Here is a 23,787-nt window from a genome sequence, read left to right on the forward strand (position 1 = left end):
TTAACATGTAACATATTATATTAATTTTCCCACCTATACACAAAAATTTACAAGAGATTATACATCGAGATAACCCGAATCTTTCAACTAATAATTTAAAAAGAAGAACCTAATTATTTGCAAAACATAAAGCATGTGTACAAGACAGCTTTGCTCCCACCCAAGGCTCGCCGCAGACCCTAACACTAAATTATGTAGTCACACACAGCTCCATACCACTGCACACGTTTTAGGGCACAATTTATCAGGCAATGTTCTTTATATTTAATTATAAAATATTCAATATACTATAAATACTACATACAATCTAAAAATTTTGTATTGTAGCACTATCACTGTCCGACCTAATAAAGTTGAACATTGTTGATTTAAGGACAAAAGGGTTTTTTGGAAAAACTATTAATACCGCAATTACGATGCAAATTCTAATATACTAAAAACTTTAAGGCAGTCGAGGATATATCTTTTCTATAAAAAGATATCAGAAATGTCACATCCACAAATTATTGCTTTGAATTTCATCCTTTCAGACATAGGAACCGCAAATGAAATTAATAAAAAAACACTATAATTCTATATGCTATACATACTCTAATTAAATAAAATGATCATAATATTTCAGCTAAATGTCAATTGATTCAACAATCAAAAATATAACGAAAATTTAAATTGCAAATGGAAAACTTTGCAAAGATAGAAGCAAAACAATATGGATTGATAACTATAAAAATTGCTAAGTGAACTTTCAAGTTGAGATAATAACTTCTAACATCTACTTAGGCAACTAATTTTTTGTCAATATTTCAATTTAGTATATACAGTGCAAAGAAAAGGCTAGCCTACAAGTCTAATATAGGATCACTGGTTCAAGATTATAAAATTTTATGTCACAAAGGTCGGCGAAAAACACGTCATATAATAGTCTATCAAGACATATCAGAATCAGGACAGTGCCAGTATTCCCTTTGAGTAAAGAGACTTGCATACAATTTGAATAAATTTGTTTCTAACCTTACCTGTATGTAATCAGGCAGATTTCACAGTGTTTAAAAATGTTGTAAAAAAATACATTATAACAGTTATGGTAGCTTATTTAGTTGTTGTATAAATTTATATGTAAACAAATAATGACAAATATAATTACTGATGTATTATGATTGAGTAAATTACTGCTGCTGGTGATTTCGCTTTTTTCGTCAAAAACCATGACCTGATATGCCTGAATAGACCCTTACCGGAAAGTAGTCAATATAATAAATGGGATGATAAAATAAATATAGTTTAGTTTACTGGAAGCCCAAACAGACAAACTGCTGAAACACTCAGTCACAATTATTATCAGTTCACTAAGAAATTATTCAAGTATCATGTCACATTTAAATTACAATTATTGGTCGTGAATTTACTTACTTACAAAAACGCTAACATCACAACGTATTAGCGGCGCGCGTCACGCGGGAAGTGGTCGTCTTGGCAAAACATAGGGCGTTTTACACTATTTTATATTTATTAACAAACAAATTGATATAGAATTAATATAGATAAGTAATCAGAAGCAATAACCTCATATAAGATATTTCATCCAGTGACTCATTAAACGTTTCTTTCACGGTAGAGTTTATAAAACCTCTGCAAACAGACTTTACAGTTGAATTAGTGTTTGTAAATTGAACTTATAACTACCTCAATAAAAACGAGAATACTTTTCAAACAAGTAGTTCCTTAGATTAGCACATTCAAACAACTCCTTAACTTTAGAATATAATATGGTTATTATGTGTACTATTTTATATAACACAAAAAATTGGGTACGTCAACTTAATATTTCTCAATAAAAGTGAAATCTGAGAGAACATACAAAATTTGAATAGTATTTGTTACAAAAATTTTAAGTAAAAAGTTTATGACGTAATAAGCCAGTTAATGCCATTGTAATGACTCTATAAATATTAATTTATCGGAAAAGGCACAGAACTTCTCCCTAGCAAAAACATTTAACACTCAAGGCAATATTTGTTACATCTAATTTATCTTTTTTTATTAAATTTAAATATTAAGAATTATTTAAAGTAATTAAGATTTTCAGAGTAAAACACCCTAACGTTCGATCCGTAAATCTAAATTCCATACAATAACAACACTGATTCATGACGGCCACTCCTCGACAGAGCTGATTAAAACTACAACGCAGTTTACATATCACGACGCCTACAGTTTACGTGCAAAAACGTATGAAAATATCTTTTAAAACTTTATGCATTTACTTCTTTATATCTCTCGGGTATTAAACCTATTATAACAATGTGCCTGTAAGACGAGTGCTCTTTTGTACAATATTGATACATCTCTATGCTAAACTAAGGCTCCACTTTTGGCTCCGGACCCCTATACCGAGTCTGGCCCTATGGTAATTAAGACGCTCTTAAAAATATTTGATAGAAGAAATAAACTTACAATTAAACAAAACGTCGAGTGCTTTATAGTGAATGGTAACATGATTTGTTCACTAATTTAAAAAAAGTTCTACAAAAACGTCTCACGCCCGGTCGATTTTAAAAGTGCTTACATCAGGAACGTATGAACACTTACTTCATCACATAACATTGTATATCGATCGCCTAGCCCGCGTCAATCAATAAATTTAATAATATAAAAAAATCACACGTTAAAAACTCTGTTAAAACTCCTCAAAGGATATCTTCTTCACATTATTGCACAATATTCAAAACTTTTTTTATTTTTATTTTATTTTACAAACGCCTGAGATTCATAAAATTTTTTCAAATCCCACAAAATTTCGCACACGAAAGCACTTCCTGATAACTGTAAATAAGCACATCACTGAGTTTGTATGTCGCCGGACATCGGGAGGGCGGACCGTAGTATAGGGTACACTTCACGTACACAGTATGCGGAGCTGGTGGTACAGTGTTGCGTGGCCGCACTGCGGGCGGAGGGTGCGGTGCGCCCGCCCGCTGCGCGAGCGCAGTGCGCGCGGGTCATTCGAGCGGGTACAGCAGCGGCAGCGGGAGGGGCAGGGGAGAGGGCGCGGCACAGCCCGCGCGGCGCCGCCGTCACTTGCCGTCGCGGGACACGCGCCGCCGCCGCACCGCCCCCGCACTCGGCGTGCCGCCTTCACCGACTGGAACATCACATCAACTGATAGTACAAGGGCACGTCCATAAATTACGAGAGGTGTTTTTTTAATTTTCTGTCCCTCCCTCCCGTCCTGCAGGGTTAGCACGGGCAGGAGACAAATACTATATCGCCCGATTATATCCCCTGCCAAGGGATATAATTAACGTGTCCACCTGCGTTTACTCCCGTTTATTATTACACATATATTATTTGGATATTATTTCCACCTGTGCGCCAATGCTCTGAGAGTTGATAAAGCTGTAGGAAAAGATACATTTTTATACTTTCTCCGGTGAGATAATTGTCTCCTGCCGATGCTAGCCGTGCTGGTGAGATGTCGCTAGATTTTATTCAACCCCCTCAACAGATTTTTCAAATGTGGGTTTCATACGTAAGCACGTTGGATTGTTATTGTAAAAAGAAAAAAAAATGCTTCGTGCTTTCACATACGACTAACTAGTTAATACTATCAATATTGCTGAGAGTTTAATTATGTGTAGTAAAAGTTTGGCAAAAAAAAATGCGTGATATTTGCCGAGACCCCTCTCTCCAACGTAAGATTAGATGAGATTTGAATCGACCCCCCGCCAAGCAACATATTGTAGAAATACATCAGATACTTCTTCAAATAAAATATTGGGCAACGAAATATAAAGTGAGGGTAATTCACTTTTAAATAAGTATGTACTGCTATTATTTTTAAATTCTTTTTCACACTTTTATTTAGATAAAAGGAAAGTAATCGTTAAAGGAACGATTTTATTTACAACCGTGTAACCGTGTTTTGTTGAGAGTGAACCACAGTTTAAAAACACGATTATTTATATAAATAATTATTATTTCAGAATAATATTAATTGGGCTATCATGTTACGAACAGTATATAATAATTCATTTTAGATTTTTTTTTAATTACCACCACCTACGCCTCAGGTTTGAACACAGAGCGGCGCTTTGTAGCATGTGTTGCATATTGTTTAATATTGCTCTACTTATAAGCGACGGATTTCCACTTTTTTGACCTGCTTGGTCAGTCAATTATTACTATAAAAAAGCTGTCTTACGTTACGATCGACGGAAAGGTCCCGATTATTTTGCATCTGAACGACGGTATTGCATGTAGAATCCTATGTGGATGGGGTTTAAGATCGCCAAAGTCGAAGATAGTGTTGCCTGGCGTAAATACTATACTTTTCAGTCTCCAGGACTAGTACCAATAATATTATTTGAAGTTCTTCATTTTTAGATACTGGGTCTAGTAATAAGGTATTGTAGGGCCAGTGGTATGAAAAATATTTTCTAATCATTATTCAGAACGCACGTTTTTAGTTCGCTGGAATGACGTAACTGACGAGTGGTTTCATAATTTTAACAGTCTGAGGTGAAATTTGTTCATGCTACATGCACGAACGTTAAGGAAAGCAAATTTCAACTCAGCCAAGTAAGAATGCGAAATTAACATATAGTTAAGTTACCTAGCATATAGTAGTTATCAGTAGTTATCAGTAGTAGTTATCACCTTCACCTCACAGTTAAACTTAATAATAATAAAAATGTGAAAGTTTATTCGTTTGTTTGTCCTTACTTTACTGACCAACCGAAAGACTGGATTTTTGGCATAGAGTTAGTTCAAGGAATCCGCGGAGAGTGACATAGGCATTTGTAAAAAACACACGGGATTTAAAAAAAACCCCTAAAAAACGTGGACTAAGAACGCGGGAAACGGCTAATGAAAAATGAAAGTATGAATGCTTTATATTTATCCCGTTGAAAAAATGAGAACCTTAATTCCTTATTAATGATTTGAATATTTCGAGCGGTTGAGTAAATTTGACGGCTGCACCGCCACTTTCGGCGTTACTCAGTAAGAAACTCACGCTAGGACATTGACTTGTTTTCTTATTATATTAATAATCATAAATAAGAAAAAAAAATGTTATTACAACGCCATCGTGGTAAATACAGTGTCCTTTAAATTTGATCAAGATCGAAAAAAATTGAATTTGGATTATATCTTCAATGGACAACATGAAATTGGAAATGATGAGAAAACAGAATCAAAATGTCGGGATTAGAATCCGCATTCTCTCATGAAGTATGTGGTATGAAGTTATAAGCGTTATAACATTGCTGATTAGACAGAGAGAGCATTACATGTGTGTGACGTAATATTACCTCACACCGAAAAGCGCAGTGTAGGTAGATCTCCCATTACGTAAACAGACGACGCGACAGGATTCGCTAAACACGAATAATTATGGTAAATGATAAAGCAACCTATTTACCCATTTATTTTTTCATGTAACTCAATTATTACAAAAATAATAAGTCAACTGAATGGAAAATAAAATGTCTATTGAAGGACAAACATAAGTAATATGAATGAAATATAAAAATTTTATATCCAAATTTTATTTACATTTATAAGTAACAGCGAGTTGCTAGTGATTCGCATGGCCAATGCCTATTCAGTAACTTTTCTTACATTTGCTAATCGGTGTTATTGTGTCATAAAATTTGCGATGAGTTAACAACTGTAGCTGTCAAATTTTGCGTTCTGTATGGAGATTACCAGTTGTAAGTAACTACAATCGGCAGCCGGTCTAGTTGGACCATATAAAAATACAGAGACAGTTGCAATACATATATACAACGTGTAACCGAATTACGAAATACTGTCTAAGGGTGCATATTTCATAAGGAATCCCTGTAAAACATTCAATCAAAAGAAGCATATTTATATACTAACGAATTCAAAACATTATAAGTTTTTACTTATGATACCGACACGAGCATAGTACCTACGCTATGCGACACGTACCTAATAAATGGACACATGCACATTTTAATTTTGCATGTGATGCTAGATATGCGATTATGTAGCGCTGTATCTGATTTCTTTCAGTAAAATCTATGGCAATGGTTTACGCAAAAACTATTAGCGTTTCGGTTTCACAGATAAGCCTGTAAAGTATTATTTCGGTTTTCATTTACACGTTGTATAAAGATAGTTCTTATTTAGAGGGATTCGTTACTGATCGAGAGTAAACTTCAAAACAAACTCACCTGCACTTCTTGTTTTCCGCCTCACAGGTGTGCTATTAGGCGGGACAGGTGCCGCCGGCGCTGGCGTGGACCCGTGCCGCACCGACCGCCTCGTGCCCACACCCTCCGCCCCCTTCGGCACTTTCATCCCGGGCTTCACCGCCTTAACCCCTTTCCCTCGCACCTTGCATATTAACGGCTCATCGCTATCACTATCCGACTCCTTCTTCACCTTTCCCCCAGTAACGACAGCGGCTATTAACGTTTTCTGGTCTAACCGTCTCGGCTTCTTCTTCAGCCGGCCTGGAGACACCCCTTCCTCGCAACTGATGGTTGATGCGCACGAGCTCTCAGACTCGCGTCTCTTCCGCTTCCCCCCGGGCGGCGGTTTCGTCGGCGCACTCACCGCGTTCACCGCTCTCGGGCTGATCTTGTCTACCGACCCACTCCGAAGGCAATTTCTGGGCTGCTGTAACGCTGGCGAATCCGACCGCTCCACTTTGTTTATACCAGGACTGAGACGCGGCGTTTTCGGCCCATCCGCCGGACTGTTCATTTTGCTGCTCGATCTCGTGCGTACGCTACTTCGCGCAACCCTCTCCAGCGTCGAAGGCGATGGCGATCCTGGCCTTTTCCCGACGTAGTCCGGCGTAGGAATTTCTATTAGCAATTGTTCTAGTAAGCTCTTATCGGGAAAGTCAGCCTTGAGCGGTAACCTTTCCATCTTCGGCTCCTGCTTATCCTTCACTTCGCTCTCTCGATCTTTCGTCTCTCCGTTCTCGATGCCGGATTGGTCGTCTTTCGCCTCTAGGGTATCGTTCGCGCAAACTTTCTCTTGATTGGAGTACGTGAACAGTGGCGGGGAGACTCTGCTAGGGAGGTGATCGAAATCGTCGAGTCCTTTTTCCTTCTTGGGCGACTGCAATTCCTCTTTACACGTATCGACATTTTGAGCAATATTAGATTCTAGTTTCGTTTCACCGACCGACTTCGCCTCGGTTTTCAATTCATTCTTGCTATCTCTATCTATACTCTGGGCGCATTTGTCCTCGTCCCTGAGTATGGGCGTGGGCTCTCTCTTGACTTCTTTGGTGCTGGTGTCCGCGGGCGGCCTGCGCGGCGCGTCGTCGCCGTTGACGTGGTCGGCGTGCATCTTCGCGAGTTCTGCCTCGATGTCGCCCATGTCATCGAGGTCGGGCGGCACAGGGTCGTAGTGGGGCTGTGCGGCCGCCAGGGATAGCCTCTCGAGGAGTTCGTCTGAGGCGGGCGGCTGGTCTATGACGCCTATTATCCTCTGCACGGAAGTCGGGCTGGTGGATCGGGGCATGTCTAGCCGCTCTTTCCTTTGCGGGCCGGGCGGCGACTGGCTGGCTTGGTTGGGGGATTTCTCGGAGAGCGCGTCCATTGACTCTATGCCCGAGTCCTCGCCCTGGGCCTGCGAGTTGGGCGACCGGTTGCCGAACTTGTCGGTGTCGGGCCTGGCGGCTCGCTCGGCCACCAGCTTGCAGTAGGACATGTCCTTGGGCCGGTCCTTGCGGCGCGGGGAGAGAGCCCCGGCGCGCTGACTAGCGGCGGGTGGCGGCGAGTCCACGCGACTGCCGCCTATCGTGCCTATGTTTGTCGAACCAGGGGGATCTGGAACGCAAGCAAACGTACTCTTGAGATGATATTTACGACCCCGGTACACTTAAACGCCCCACCCCTCGCCGCCTCAAATGAATTCCTTTTATTTTCTATGACCAGCCGGAATAATACCGCCGCTTTAAACAGTATTATTTAGATATTACTGTAGTTATGTTTCAGTTTTGTGATCCTTATTCATAGGATGTGAAGATATTTCAAACTAATTGTCATTTTGAAATAATACTACTTTAAGCGATGGCAGTAAGCCAGAAACACTCTAGCAACACTAGTGTTTTTGATCATAGAAAATTTTATAATTCGGTTCGACTGAAAGTGCGTGGCTTGCGGTGGTGTATTATAAATGTGTTTCCGGTATAATTCTTTGCTTAAAAATTTAAGGCGGCCATTATGATCGATCTGGCATCAGTGTCATTTGTGACCTTGCATAGAAGAAACTGACCAAGAACACAATAAATCTGACCAAGGTAACAGTTTTGGTTGATGCCAAATTGCTCTAAAATGATTTTTACTGAATGAATTATGTACTTTATTTACAGATGTGTAATTTGATAAACTTAATTCAAGATATCGTGAAAAATTTGGTTTTAAAAATAAAAACATTTTCAAATTACCTAAATAATCCTGCTTTAACTTTGAGAGAAATTGATAGATCTCAAGTAAGATCTATAGCCTATTATCTTTTGAGTCAAAATAAAATAATTATTAGTGTAAAATCAAATAAATTTATTTTGTGTTATGAATATACAGTATTCACATAATTTCTAAATAATTCTACATGCAATTGTTCTACACATGATTAAATTACTATTCATTTATTTATTCATACTTTTTATTATAACAAAAATAAAAAAAAATATAAAATTACTATTATGTCCAATTATAACTTGAATAATTATTTACAATTTTGTAAATTTGTACTCTTTAACATTATTTTCCTATTACTTTCTACATTTTAACATGCGTAACTCATCTCTCTCCATAGTTATGTATAATTTTATTTAAAAACCTAGATATATCCCATTAAAAACATAATAAAATGACTTATTCACAAATTAACAGAGTGAGGCAGTTTAACTTATAGCTATACTATGGGCTGTACATAAAATATGTTAAAATTTTCATATATACATAACTTTATTTGTATTGTTATTGTGGTTCTAGAACCTAAACATAAAGTGCAAAAAAGACAAGTAAAAATAAGAAATTAGATTAATCTATCGGCTGAAAAAAATTAAGCAAAACCAAAAATGACAAAATTATTTTCTATTATTTACAAAAATAGGTACCATCCAAATTATAAACCCTTGGTTTGTTTATTTTGCATCATCCTTGTGATTTTTTTAAATAAATAAAGTTGTTAAGTAGTTCCTGCCAGGAAATAACACTAATTTAAGAAATGTAGGTGTTGGTTATGCCGGCAAACATACTTTATGAACAGCCCTTGCGTAAATAAATAATAAATAAAATTAATAGTAACCAACTTCAAATATGGTGGGCTTTCTTAATTTAACCTAATCAACAGTAATCCACTTCAAATCAACATGAAAAGTTCGATCAAAAATACCCACATCAGTTTTTGGTAACAAGTATGCAAGATTCGATAAATGCTCCAAGTGAATTCCTGCAGCACAAAGATTATTAAGGGGTAGGAGTACCATGTTGACTTGCCATGTGACTGTGAGTAAGTTTCACCATCTTTATTGGGTCAACCAATTAGAACAATTCTCTTTTATTTGAAATTATCTACTATCAAGTTGGAGCCATTTACTGTCCAAATAGGGCCCATTTTAAATCAATAAAGATCTGATAATGATGGTTAGAACGCCTTAACGGACAACAGATCACTCATAACCAGTGCTATAGTTTAGTAAACAGCAAACTTTTCAACCATAATAAAATAATCCATTCAAGTAGGTTTAGTTATTTAAAAGATCCTATTATTATTTACAACTTAACAACTACACTTGCAAGTCGACATACGTACCTGGACAGGAACTATGGCTTGTTTTCCTTTTCTTCTCGGAAGCAATCAGTCCGTTAGGTGATATTATTGCACTATCTGTAAGTGTCCGTTTTAGTTTATTCTCCTCACGTTCGTATTTCTCATCGTCAACACTGAGCGTCCGTTCTAGGCTCTTATGACACTTTAACAACCGACTGTCTAATTCACTAGCACCAGATTTCACTTCACCATAGTCCGCGTCCAACACTGTCTTTACGTCACTGGACTTTAAGTTATCACATTTCACACCCTCCTTGTCTACTTTTGGTGTAGGTAACTTCTTTTTTACTTCATGGTTGTTTGCCATCTCTCTGTAGCCCTCATTCTGGGCGTATTTGCCTTCCTTCTCTAACAAGTCATTTCTCCATTCTTTGTCCCGCTCTTTTTCCATTGATTTGCTGCTCTCGCTAAGAAGTTTTGACTTCTTTTTCATCAGACCCTGCACTTTATTATTGAGTTTGTAGTCGTGTGACTTGGTCACTATGTGGGCGTTTTTCGACAAAGTTTTCATCCTATACACCACATTGTTGTCTCCTGTGATATCTGTCTTAATTTCGCCCTCACCATAATGGTTATTTAGCTTTAAATTTTTAACATGTAAATACTCATCAGTCTTTGAGTTTTCAGTGCTATCTCCCGATTTTGACGCGAGGCTTTCCTCCGAATCTCGCCTGTGAGACTTCTCGTCGGAATCAAGAGATTTTCTGATCTTAATCTTCTTCAAATTAGGCTCACCTGGACCAAACTTTTTCTTTTCCTTCTTGGAGTTCTTTATCACTGCCGAATTCCGGCCTCTAAGGCTGATATGTAAGGGCGGTACCCTAAGCTCGCCCTCTATAGGTTTCTCGCCTTTTGGTGGCTGGTTAACGAAACTCACGTCAGCTTTGTAGACAGGCTGGACGATGGGTTCATTCTTATCTAATTTCAATCTCAACTTAATAGACTCCTTCTCTCCGGAAGGCGACTTGGGCGCCTCGGGAGCCGGAGTAGCAGGTTTCGCGACGTGCGGTCGCGGTAAGGCAACTTTGGTAGACTTTACATCCCTCACTATCTTTTCTTTCAAAATAGCAGGTTTCTCTTTCGCTCCACCCGTTCTCGGCTTGCCACCTTTTTGCGCTAGCAACTTATCATCATTTTTGATTAATTTATTTTTCGCTTTCAAATCCTCCTCTTTTTTACTATCGTCCTCTACGACTTTTGCGATACCGAAGATTTCCGGTGTAGTTTCAGTGGCTGAGTCCTTAACTTTACACTGAGCGACGGTCACCTCCTCGACTTTCTTTTCCTGCTGCTTCGGAGGCGGCGGTGGGTCGTCGTCCCTCATGAGTGTTTTGATCAGGTACTGCTTGCTCTGCTCTTCGATCTCCTGCGCCGAGGCTTGCGAGCCCACGGTCGCCGTGGACACTGCCGCCGCCCTCACCGGCAGTCTCATCGGAGGCGGCATGGTCGACGACTGACTTCTGTCCATCATTCGATCCGAATTCATACTACTCAGGGACGCATACGTCGCGTTCGGAGGCGACTTAAAAGGCGGATGATGCGTATTAACTATCGTATGATTTTGGGAGTTCGTGTGATTCGGGGAGTTAGTGTGATTTGGGGAGTTCATGTGGTTTGGGGAGTTCATATGGTTTGGGGAGTTCATGTGGAATTTCGTAGTCTGTGGAGGAACGGGCGGCGGCGGCATGAATGTGGTCTCCGAATTAGATTGGAAGGTTTCAGTAGGTTTTGAAGGCACATCATTATTCACATTCACGTTTGTTTGACTTGTAGAGGGGGTCATCTCTTGGTTGTAGGGCCCGTTGAGTGTGGGTGGGAACTGGCCGCCGGTAATCTCCTGAAGGAGAGAGTCCGGGGTTGATTCGTTTGCGTTGTGTAGGGAATCTTGAGCGGTGCCGTAGATCAGATCTAGTTTGGAGTTGGTGTCTAGGTCTGAAATGGCGGAGAGGGTGGTGTCGTCGAGGTGCAGGTCTCCCCCCAGCGTGGGGAGCAACTGGTCAAGGTCGCAGTTGTCCGACAAGTCGGGAATGGAAAGGCCCAGCGTGTCCCGGTAGGGCTCGTTCCAATCGGTCTGGGAAGCCGCCCTAGACGCCGCTCGCTGCCGCGCATTGTACTGCTGTTGATACCTCTGAAACTCCTGAAAAATAACAAAACCAACATGTAACTGAAGTTCAGACACACAAGTGTTTTTGATTTGGACCACTTTATCGAACTTAATTTCGGAGTTCACTGTTTCTTGTTCCACAACGTACCTGAAAACTAGACTGCGTCTTCTGGTCCATCGACGTGGGAGGAGGCGGCAGTAAAGCTTGCAGGTCCTCTGGGGTGACCCGCGTGGGCGGGAGCCGGGGTCTAGGCAACACCTGGCGGTACGGGGGAGGAGGGGGCGCGGGGAACGTGTCGGTTGTGTACGAGGGGGACGGAAACCTAGAACAACGAAATATTACAAAATTAATTTTCTGGGTATATTACTTCACACAAGTAATATAAAAAGCGCACACGTTACCGTCATAGCACATTTGTATTTTTTACTGAGAGCTGGTATGATTTAATGTGCAGAACATACAAGATGAACAGGGTTGTGTAGTCAACTTGATGTGTATCGACATTACGATGATCAACCTAAGATGGCAGAGACTCTGAGAGACCTCCATACAATACCTTTGCCTACATTACCTTACCTAGGGCCATCATTCAGAAGGGTTTTTAATGAAGAAGGATTCCGCTTAATGTATAAAGTTTTATGTTCATGAAGTTAGAGCATTAAAATCTGCTTAATGTATCATTAATAGTTTCCTATAAAAAAAAAACTTTATTTAAGCATATTTATGGGTGTGTAACAACAAAACAACAGGGGGTGCATGTTTGCACGAGATAATTTTACGTATAACAAATTGTATGCAGATAAAGTTTTTATTTTAAAGTTAAAAGTAGAAGAAGACACGTAATAAATTATTTGTCGTAGTAGGTTAGAATATGCTTTTCTGTGGCATCTTACGCATACGATTACGTACGATAAATAAATGAATATATGAATGAATGGAAGGCAGTTTTTCAGACGTCACTTTTAGGCATAGAATATTATTCCTTTGAAATTAAAGTAATTTTATCATCACAACATCACAATCCCAAGTAGATAAACCTTGCTCTTTATAGAATGTTATTTAGATGCATATTTTAGATACTGAAAATTTAAATAAACTCCTATTCATTCTATGACGTTCGATCGCTCGGTTTATACTCAGTGACGCGAAGTTTACGTCTATGAGTACCTACGCAGTTTTAAACTAAACCACTAACATTACGTTACGTATTCTTTAACCTAACAACTATGTTAAACAGGGTTTTAAATAAAAATTACAAATAGCTCTCGGCCTGTACTTGTTTACATTCATACTATCAACTTTTGTTCCAAGTCTTTTTTTTAACTTGACTCACTCGCAGCGGTGACTTTTTCGCTGATCACATTTATTTTCACTGTGTTATATCACTTTATAGAAATAACATGTTTTTTTCAATATAACAAAAGTTGTTAGTTATAATTATAGGCACTACAAGATCGAGAGCTTACTGGTATTTTTTATTTCATCATCATAATCAAATTAACCGATTGTCGTCCACTGCTGGACATAGGTCTTTTTTAGGGCGTTCGAAACTTCACGATTCTGGCACGCTTGAATCCAGTGGCTCCCCGCGACTCGTTTGATGTCGTCTGTCTGTCGATATTTAGGATCCCACTTATCACACAACTAACAAAGACCATCTACATCAGTTGAAATGTGAGCGTGTACGTGGAAATTGTATAATGGCATAAAAAAATTATTAACTCTGTAACTGGCCTTCGCTGTAATAGTTGCATCAATCAATTTCTATTAATGGTCTTTTGTCGAAGATTAAAGGTTTCCTACAACATGTTAGGCCCTCATTTATATTATCAATAGCCTATAACTGCATTGCCGAAGATTTGTTTCGTGTGGAGTATAAGGATTGAAGAAATTATAAATTACAATTTTTAACATTACCTAACGTAATAGACAAATATCAATGTCTCGCGATTTCCTACGCGTTCTTCTCGGTTTCTTAAATAACGCGTTGCCCTACTTATCTTTACCATTATGCGGATAGTGTTCTTCCTGCCCTCTCTAACCTCTGTAATTTTAAACTATCTCTCTGTAATTATAAATCTAACTTCTATAACTAGAAGTTAGATATAAAATATCATCATAAATCCCTTCTGTATCATTATCATAAATCCCTTCTGTACCATCATCATAAATCCCTTCTGTATCGTCATCATAAATCTCTTCTGTATCGTCATCATAAATCCCTTCTGTATCATCATCATAATAAATCCCTTCTGTATCGTCATCATAAATCTCTTCTGTATCGTCATCATAAATCCCTTCTGTATCGTCATCATAAATCCCTTCTGTATCGTCATCATAAATCTCTTCTGTATCGTCATCATAAATCTCTTCTGTATCGTCATCATAAATCCCTTCTGTATCATCATCATAATAAATCCCTTCTGTATCGTCATCTTAAACTCCTCTGTATCATCATCATAAATCCCTTCTGTATCATTATCATAAATCCCTTCTGTACCATCATCATAAATCCCTTCTGTATCGTCATCATAAATCCCTTCTGTATCATCATCATAAACCCAATAACAGCCAACTACAGGGCAGAGGTCTCCTCACAGAATGAGAAGGGTTTAGGCAAAGTGCAGATTGGTGGACTTCATACAGCCATAACAACACAACGGAGAACTCTCTGGCGTGTATGTAACCTCACAATATTTTCCCTATATTATATTTAATTTCTAAATAAAAACGCACATAACTCCGAAAAGTTAAAGGGTGCGTGTCGGAGTTCGTACTCGGTCCCCCAGAAAGGGAAGCTGAAGCCTTACCCACTAGGCTATCACCCTTCCCCAAAGTAATATTTGTCCTTGACCACCTCAGCTTTCAAACAAATAAACCCGAACCAAAATACATAGTTTGTTTCTTTGTGAGCTATGAGGACACCGATAAACACAAAAATAAACACGTTAAGTTTTACAATATTATTGTTGACTCACCTGGCTCGTCCTACGACCGTAGCATTCGGCGCCGGCGATCTGTATTGCACAGGTTGCGTTGGTCGCGGGGGGAACGCCCTCCGGAAGGGCGCGGGTCGGGGAGGCGGGCGGGGCGAGGGGGGCGCGGAGGGCACATTCGGACGGGGGGTCGTGGCCCGACCGCCGCGGTACTCAAACGGCGCTCTGCCTACTGCTAGCTCCACCTGGTGGACAAAAATTACGTTAGCATAAAGATCCTCAAGTCAACCTGTAGGCCACAATTATCAATATTTCAAAGTTATTTATATAATTATTATCTTGTAAGCGAAGATTAGGGGTAAACAACAAACTGTTGAAATGGGGACAAAAGCAACAGATTCGTCAACATGACATGTTATGGAGTGGCTGAAGTAGATTTAGATTACTGATAAATAGGAAGTCCATTTCAAATTAGATCTCACTCAACTACTTTTTCATCAGTGCACTGTTGAATGAGGCACGAAGTTTCCAGGCACCACCTGAGTCTTTTTAAGACATGCAAACTCAGGGAATATATCCCTCCTGAGAGGCCGAGAATGTATATAAGCAGGTGACAGACAATAAAATTTGAAGTGGGGACACACTGTTGAAGTGGGGACCACACTGTTGAAATGGGGGACGCTGTTGAAATGGAGGCCCACTGATGAAATGGGGACGAATGCAGCGTATTCACAAACAGTAAGAATGAGATCGGTGGTTTGTTATGCCAGCAAATAGACTGGACGTTAATAAATACTCACCTGAGAGTCTTCCAGCCTGTCGAGTTTCGCGGGGTGCGGCGCCGGCTTCGGCCTCGGTTGCGGTGCGGGTGCGTCATTCTGCAGGAGGTTCACCAGCAGAGGAGATGACATGGCGACTGTAGGCGCCGCTGAAGGTGTTGGCGTTGTAGGGGTCGTGGGGGGCGCAGGGGACGCCGGGGGCGCGGGGTACGGTGGCGGAGGGCCGGTGAACGCCGACGTGGATGGCCGCACAAATTGCGTATCCGACGTCCCGGGCCGGAGAGAGCTCGCACAGGGGCCTATACCTGGAAGCAAAAGTATTATAGTTAAACAGGGTATGTGAGGGTAAATATCATGTGTAACTTTGGAAGTAAGACTGCTGGAGAAAAAATTCAGTTTGCCTGGGTCATATTACCAGAGGGGAACTCGCTGCGGTCGCTGGTGGGGGGTGGGAATGTTTTGCGAGATCTTGCCAATCCAGAGTTGGGCATTATTCTAATAAAAATTTATTCGCAATTTAATTATATTCGCGAATAATTCATTCATGAATAAATTATTCGTAAATAAATTGCATACGAATAAATTATTCATGATTTTATTCGTTATTTTGAATAATTTTTTAAACTCCTAAAATCAGTTATTTCAACCTATACCTACGGATGGCACGTACGTTGCCGAGACGGCTAGCTTTTTTTGTTCTACTATATTAGATGAAAGATAAAGTGATAAGACGAATTGGCGGAAATCGTAATTTAACAACTGGTTACCTGTTTTCTGGGTTTTAATGAATAATAACAGCACATAAAACGGATAACTACAATAGGGGGAGCACTTTCTTATCAGTTGCGGTCATACAAGGATTATTTTGTTTTTGCAAATTTCTAATATTACGACTTTGCCGAGAGGCTTTAGATATCATGCAAGGAGAGACAGCAACGTATTATGGGCTTCTGATACCATGTTTAATGGCTTTACGGAAGAAACAGCAAAAGTTAGAGAACACCCCATTAGCGTACTGCCGTGATTTAGCAGCAGTATACATGCAAAGCGTTGAGAGAAGATTCGAAGAATTCTTCAAATTGTTTACGCCTAAAGGTCAACACGCTATAATTGCGTCACTGTCGTACCCCAGGTTCAAGAACAAATGGTTTATTTGCATTTCAGCAAATGAACAATGAAGAATCAAAACAATCTTTAAACATGAAATAGCAAGAGAAGTGTCAAAAAATACGAAATATTTTGAAAATAGAGTTGCTACTGATCCAGAAAACCCGTTTTTTGACTTCGAATCAGACTCAGGAAGCGAAGCTGACTTACAAAGGCAAACACCGAAAACCAGAGCCTATGTAAATAGTAACTCAGACCTTTTGAAGTTCTAGATCGTTATCGCGAAATAAAAACAATATTCTGTAAATATAACACACCATTACCTTCATCTGCATCGGTAGAACACGTTTTTTCTTACGCCACAATGATAAATTTGCCAAAGTCAAGCAGATTGTCTGACAATATGTTTGAAGAAAGAGTAGTGAAGAACATTAGTTCTTAGCTTTATGTCCTATTTCTTTATTTTTTTTCGTTTCTTATGTCCTAATTAATATTAGGACATAAGAATCATAAAGCTGTAAATATCTGCTAATTGAAAGCAAACACATATTTGATTTTAACAAATTATTCCTTGTTTTATTTTTATTCATTAATCGAATAACGAATAAAATTATTTATTCGTCATTCATTCGAAAATAATTTTTTCTTCGAATAAATGTAATTATTTATTATTCGTGAATAAAGAACGTAACAACTTATTCATTCGTTATTCGTCATTTGAATAAATTTTGCCCAACTCTGTGCCAATCGCGTCACAAACAAGTACCAACAACGTGTTCTCCTTTCGATGTATGACCCGCGCCTGGGTCATACTGCCGAAGGGGAACCTGGTGTGGGAGTGGGAATGTTCTGCGAGATCTTGCCAATCGCGTCACACAATTACCAACAACGTACCTAACGTGTTCTCCTTCCGATGTATGACCCTCGCCTGGGTCATGCTGCCGAAGGGGAACTCGCAGCGGTCGCTGGTGGGGTTGGGAATGTTCTGCGGGATCTTGCCGTCCATGGGGCACACGGTGTTGGGCGACTTGAAGTTGTTCTGCGGCGGCGGGTCGGCGCTGGCGCTGGTAGACGCGCCGTCGTCGGCTATAAGTCGCCCCAGGCCGCCCAAGCTGGCCAGCAGCTCGTTCGATTGGGTTCTTGATGTGCCCGCATCTGGAGTGGCAGATAATAATCTCATGTAAGACATGTTGTCTTAAAGGGGCACTATTTTAAAGATTTTAAATGAGTAACAACAAAGTTTTATAATATACAAAATATGATGACAAGTGCTGCAGGCTGCACTAAAGTAGCAGAGTACAAAATAATTAAAACTGGGAAGACAAAATAATTTGTTGACAAAATAGTTGGTTCTGTTTAGGCCTCCTGTTGAATGTTCTCATGTTTATTTTATTCAGTCGCAATTAAACCACCGGGAAGTAGAACCGCATACCGTGTTTCTTAAAACCCACCGAAGCCCTACATTTAGAAAGCAACCCTAAACGTATTAACATATGGTCCTTCGAGCCGGATTGAACAAGTGTGCGACCGACGGCGCCTAGACCAGAGAGATAAGGATTCTCACCTACAGTGCATTAAATAGTGAATACCTATTGTGCTTACGGCGATTTATTACCGGACACTTATTATACTCTAACTTCATAAGTTATACTCTAATTGAGAGTGGCGCTAAGGTCGGTTGAGTGACAATGCTCAGTTAAGTTAGATTGTGTGTCCTGAATGGGAGCGTAGTCAGTAGTAGTCTGATCGTCAGGGTCGTGATCCGATCGTCAGGGTCGGATCTGTTCTGTCCTCCTCACGATAAGAGTGGCGCTAGGTTTTGACCAGGGTATGCATGAAGCAGGAAGATGGCAAAAAATTGACAAATCCTAATACTACACGAGTTATATCAAACAATTAGGGTAGGCAATGCTTTGGCGCATGTATGAAGTGCGCGCCACTGGTGATGACGCACATAAGGGGCACTTTAACAGTTCGAGGACGCGAGTAGTGGCGGCTCACCATCGGGCGCGGTGTTGATGCGCAGCTCCGCCCCGTGCTGTAAGCGCAGCGAGACCGCGGCGTCGCCGTCAAGCTGCACGGAGAGGATGCCGAGCGCGCGTAGTTGCGGCGCGCCGGCCGCGGCCAGTTGCCGCAGCCGCGCCGCCGCCGCCCGCGGCACCGACAGCGTCACGCGCACCGAGTTCCAAGGCTCCACCTGCAACAACGGAACCGGCGCAGTTACAAACCAACCCTATAATCCAAAACCATATTAATGCCTCGGTCACCTTATCCAGTTAGAAGAAGAATAAAAAAATAAATACTAAATAAATAAATATACTACGACAATACACACATTGCCATCTAGCCTGGGTACTGAGATGACTGATGGATATTTTTATGAATAATATACATAAATTCTTATAATATACATATGACACTGAAAACATTCAAAGTTAAAGTCAAAGTCAAAACTATCTTTATTCAAGTAGGCCCGGCCCACTTTTGATTGGGCGGGTGTTTTTTTTTGTTATCACCCTGTTTGTTATCTCACAATTTCATTTAAAATTATTAGAAAAGCAACCTGGTTAGAGCAATAATTCACACCCAAGCTTTTTTATCGATTACATAGTCCTTAATACCATATTAGGACCTTTCTATAGGCTTATGTTTAATACAAACTTTAAACTTTTTAAGAGACATCTCCAAGATATCAATGGGTAGTTTATTGTAGAATTGTATGCAATTTATATTCATCACACAAACATTTTTCCAGTTGTGGGAAACGAACCCACGGCCTTGGACTCAGAAAGCAGGGTCGCTGCATGCTGCGCCAATCGGCCGTCAAAAGAAGAAGTCTTTGGATTATAAGTAAATTATAAATTACACCATACATGATCCTGCTTTGCGCGGAGTATAGCAAATTAAGCTTAATTTTCATAATATATCATGGATTTCCGCAAAGTAACGCCTGCTTCTATCCAATAATGATGACGATGATGAATGAATGAATGAATGAATACACTTTTATTGTACACCAAAGAAAAAAAAGTAGTTACAAAGATATAAATACATATAAAGAGAGTACAATTTGATGATGATGAGGTGGTGAGTCAAAAAATATTTTTAAAAATACTCACCTTGTTAACTTTGAGCGTGTGCGGGTGCGGCTCTGCGAGCAGGGCGCGCAGCTCGCGCAACAGGCGGCGGAGACGCGCGGGGAAGCGCGGGTCGCGCAGGTCGCCCTCGCATGTCACCACCACGCCGCACGTGCCGCCGCCCGCCGAGCCTAGCCCGTCGCTATCCGCTGCCATACTGCGAACAAGTCCTTACATTACATACACCTGCTATACATCCATCTACATTACATTTTACATTGGATCCATCTTTTCACGTAAACGGTATGTAATGTTACATTCAACTTTTACATTTACATCCCTCATTTGCGACAAGAATGACAACTTAAACTAAAAGCAATTTTAACCAACTTCATTAAAAAAGGAGAAGGTTATCAGGCATAATTCCGTCATTTATAAATTTTTTTTGCAAATAAATATTTAAATTCCATATAGGTCAGTAAAGAGTTTCGGAGACGGAACGGAACTCTTCAAATTTATTTAGTTTTTAGTTGGTATAACATTTCTTTCAGCAGCTTTCAGCTTTTGTCGTGATAGAAGAGCTTTGTAGCTAAATTTGGTTTTCTATACTCAGGTTTTTCAAATATTTATAAACCTGAGTATAGAAAAAATCTTGTTTTAGCTTCAATGAGGACATTTCTTGAAGATGTAATATAAAGGTGGGAGAGAAAATGAGATGTTAGTGCTTCGTTTTGAAAATATTTTTAGTTCAATTTGAAAAATGCTCTCGCGTCGCAAACAAGCATTATAGTACATTACAAATCCATAACCCTCACAAAGTACACATTAAAAGATTGTGTCATGTCTGAATTAAATATAAAAACGTTGCAAATTGCCATTATTTAATTTTTTTAATTTTTTGATGCCTTTACTAGTAGCTGCTGACCGGGGACCTATGCAAAGAAAATCCAGAACTTGCTGTTCCCCATGGTTTTACCCGCTTTAGCATTATTTTATAAAAGCCACATGGACTATTTTTCATAGTACTCCCATACATCCCCTGATAAAAATGTATCTCCTAAACTAAGCAAACCAAATAACATTCCATAAAGTGCAAGATTTGTCTACATGAGATTTTTTTGGTCAATGATTGTTGATCATAAACTGACTCTTTCTTGTAAGGATTTATATTTCATACCTAAAAACTGCTGTTTGAAAATAACATTTTCATTTAAATACAAATTCAACAAAAAATTATTTTAGGTTACTTAAGTATTACAAAGACTTTTTTTATAATACACTATAGACCAATATTTTTGTTATATATAGTGAAAAGAATGTATACAATAGGACAAGTTAAAATAAAAATATTTATATAGAAAGATGTATAATATCTTCTTCTTATTTTGTGGAGATGTATAATATAATACACATTTTTAAAAATTAACATAAATCCTTTTTTGGTAGGATTTAGTTAGAAGTTAAATGAAGAAAATGTGGCTTTAACATTAACTCTTACAAGGAACTGGCCTTTAATAACAGATTATACACTGTCAGTTAATGTATTTCCATAGTTCACTAAATTTATGCCATTATATTATCAATATATATAAAAACCTTTTAGGTATTTATACTTAGTCGCTATTTTGAAAAAAAATATGGTTTTTAGGTTGACTAAAATAACCTTTCTATGCAAAAATTTAACATATTAGAATTTTTTATTTATTCCCATCTATCACCCATCACTTTTATCTGAGTGCGCTGACTAAATAGTCAATCTCACAAAAATATTTGTCTTACATACATCTTAATAAATAAAACCTCTTACAAGTAAATAATAATATACACACTCTATCTCAAAATTATTAGAAAATTAAAGTCAAAGAATGTTAATTCCTACATATGAAAATCTTAAAAAGATAAACCTTGCCCTTTTAGCAAGTTGTTTGGACACATATTTTAGAAGATATTCTAAAATGAAAATTTTCATTGCAGCATCTTGTCATACAAATTCATGTTAAGAGCAGGGCTCATACAATCTAATATTAACATATGTAACAATCCATAATTAAAGTGGGAGAAACAACTAGTACACACAAGAGATATGATGTTGAGATCAAAAGTGAACATATAAACAATATATTGATGTAGTGTTATTTTATGGTAATTTGAGATATTAATTTTTTACCTATAACCTATTTACCTAAGTGTGATGTTATTATAGTCATTTTATAATTTATTTTCTATTATCATTTATGTAGACGTTTGTGTGTTTTTATAGTCATTTTAGATATTTGTTTATATTAAATTTGTAACAGACTATATCTATATGCTTTGTAGTTTGTATAATATTTAATTATTAATTGATTGCAATTTGGTTGTTAGTTTATGCCAAAGAAAATTAATGATTGTCACTTAACACAAAAATTCTCAGCTTAGTAACCTATTTAAATGCCAAGGATTTGTGTATTATTAAGTCTGAACTGGGATCAATTTACCAGGAATATTTATTTGTTTACTATAATCCTTTGATCGTATAATTACTGAAACCATCTATGCTTTACATTTTCTGTACAAATCTACCAATTATTCAATTTTTAAGGGCAATGAGATTTATATAGGGCTGACCTATAAGACACAGGGCAATCTAAATTTGGGTAGGGAGGGTACTTAAAAACCCACAACAACACATTATCGTGTGTGCACCAATAAATTTAAAAGTTAAGTTATTTTAATTTTTATAATAAGGCTTTAATAAAAAATTCTAGGTTTATTGCAATGTATGAAAAAAAGGTCGTATATATTCTTCTTCTTCTTTTCTTAGGAGCTTTTCTTTGCTTAGGCTTTATTTGTGCACACAGCACAAATATTTGGCCAATGTCAATATTTGACTAAGAAAAAATATTGGCACTTACACATAGTGGAAAACATGATTGTTTAACTTTAAGAATTAATATTTTAATATAAAAACAATTTTAGAATTAATATTTAAAAAAAAACAGTGCATAAAAGTTTAAGAGCATAAAGCAGTGGTCAAAATAAGCCTATTGATTAAAGCCAAAATTATCTTCTCCGTTAGATTGATTTCAAACATAAAATTAATTAATTCCAACATGACTTCTTGAACTTGATTAATCTAAAAAAAATATTATAAAGAGGGGAAATAACATGCAAAACATTATCAGACTTATTACCCTCACAAAAGTACCCAAAGAGCTGACACAAAAAGGGAATGAGTAGCAGTTTACTAGCCATAATATTCTAGTATATTACATAATATACTAAATATACAGAAATAACAACAATTGCTTTTTATTGTAAAATAATTTTAGGGATGTGTGTCTTTGAGTATAATATTAAAAAAATAATCAACATTCAAATGATTAACTCCAATATGCCTTTTTGATTATTATGATTATAATAACTAATCAATTAAGAAGTATAAATTCTAGTTTTTACATTTTACAGAATAAGTAGTGCATATAAACAAAACAAATAGCCACAGAAAGTAAAGTGAACAGATGACAGCACTAACTTTAGTCTTATTCATTTTGTTTAGTTCAAGTTAAATATAATGTTTTAAAACTAATTTAATATTAAAAAACAAACTAACTTTCAGACTTATGTATTGATTAATGTATATACTATATTTCAATAATGTTATTTTACTTCTGCACTGATGTTACTTCTTCTTAATACAGTTATTCAAATACTTTTACCAATGATGTGATCATCATGATTAGATATATAAAATTTAATTGTGCATTATTCAAAATTTGAAGTACTGGTAAACAAATCATCACTATCTTCAAACTTATTGAACCAGTAATAAAATATAAAGAAAAAATTCAGAATGAAAAGTTATAATTAATAGTTATCCAATACTGTGCCACTAACAATCTTAACTTGTCACTATAAATAAAGAAAAAGTTGAATAGCATCCACATATTATAATTAAGTTTCAAAATAATGACAC

At 38.0% G+C, this 23,787-nt stretch overlaps 1 protein-coding gene across 3 annotated transcripts in view; it reads right to left on the reverse strand.

Annotated features, from left to right (window-relative positions):
• Positions 1–23,787, reverse strand: part of LOC120637310 — a 24,917-nt gene continuing 1,130 nt past the window's right edge. For all 3 annotated transcript variants that reach the window (XM_039909112.1, XM_039909104.1, XM_039909094.1), the window contains 9 exons: positions 19,875–20,049; positions 18,757–18,952; positions 17,650–17,910; positions 15,670–15,953; positions 14,912–15,114; positions 12,081–12,255; positions 9,811–11,965; positions 6,204–7,817; positions 1–3,142 (listed from right to left, as the gene is read on the reverse strand). In XM_039909112.1, coding sequence (XP_039765046.1) covers positions 3,075–3,142; positions 6,204–7,817; positions 9,811–11,965; positions 12,081–12,255; positions 14,912–15,114; positions 15,670–15,953; positions 17,650–17,910; positions 18,757–18,952; positions 19,875–20,048 — 5,130 coding nt within the window. In that variant the 5' untranslated portion in view covers position 20,049 and the 3' untranslated portion in view covers positions 1–3,074. The remainder of the gene's footprint in view (positions 3,143–6,203; positions 7,818–9,810; positions 11,966–12,080; positions 12,256–14,911; positions 15,115–15,669; positions 15,954–17,649; positions 17,911–18,756; positions 18,953–19,874; positions 20,050–23,787) is intronic.

The sequence above is a fragment of the Pararge aegeria genome, chromosome 1 (assembly GCF_905163445.1).
Source record: "Pararge aegeria chromosome 1, ilParAegt1.1, whole genome shotgun sequence".
Lineage (NCBI taxonomy): Eukaryota > Metazoa > Arthropoda > Insecta > Lepidoptera > Nymphalidae > Pararge > Pararge aegeria.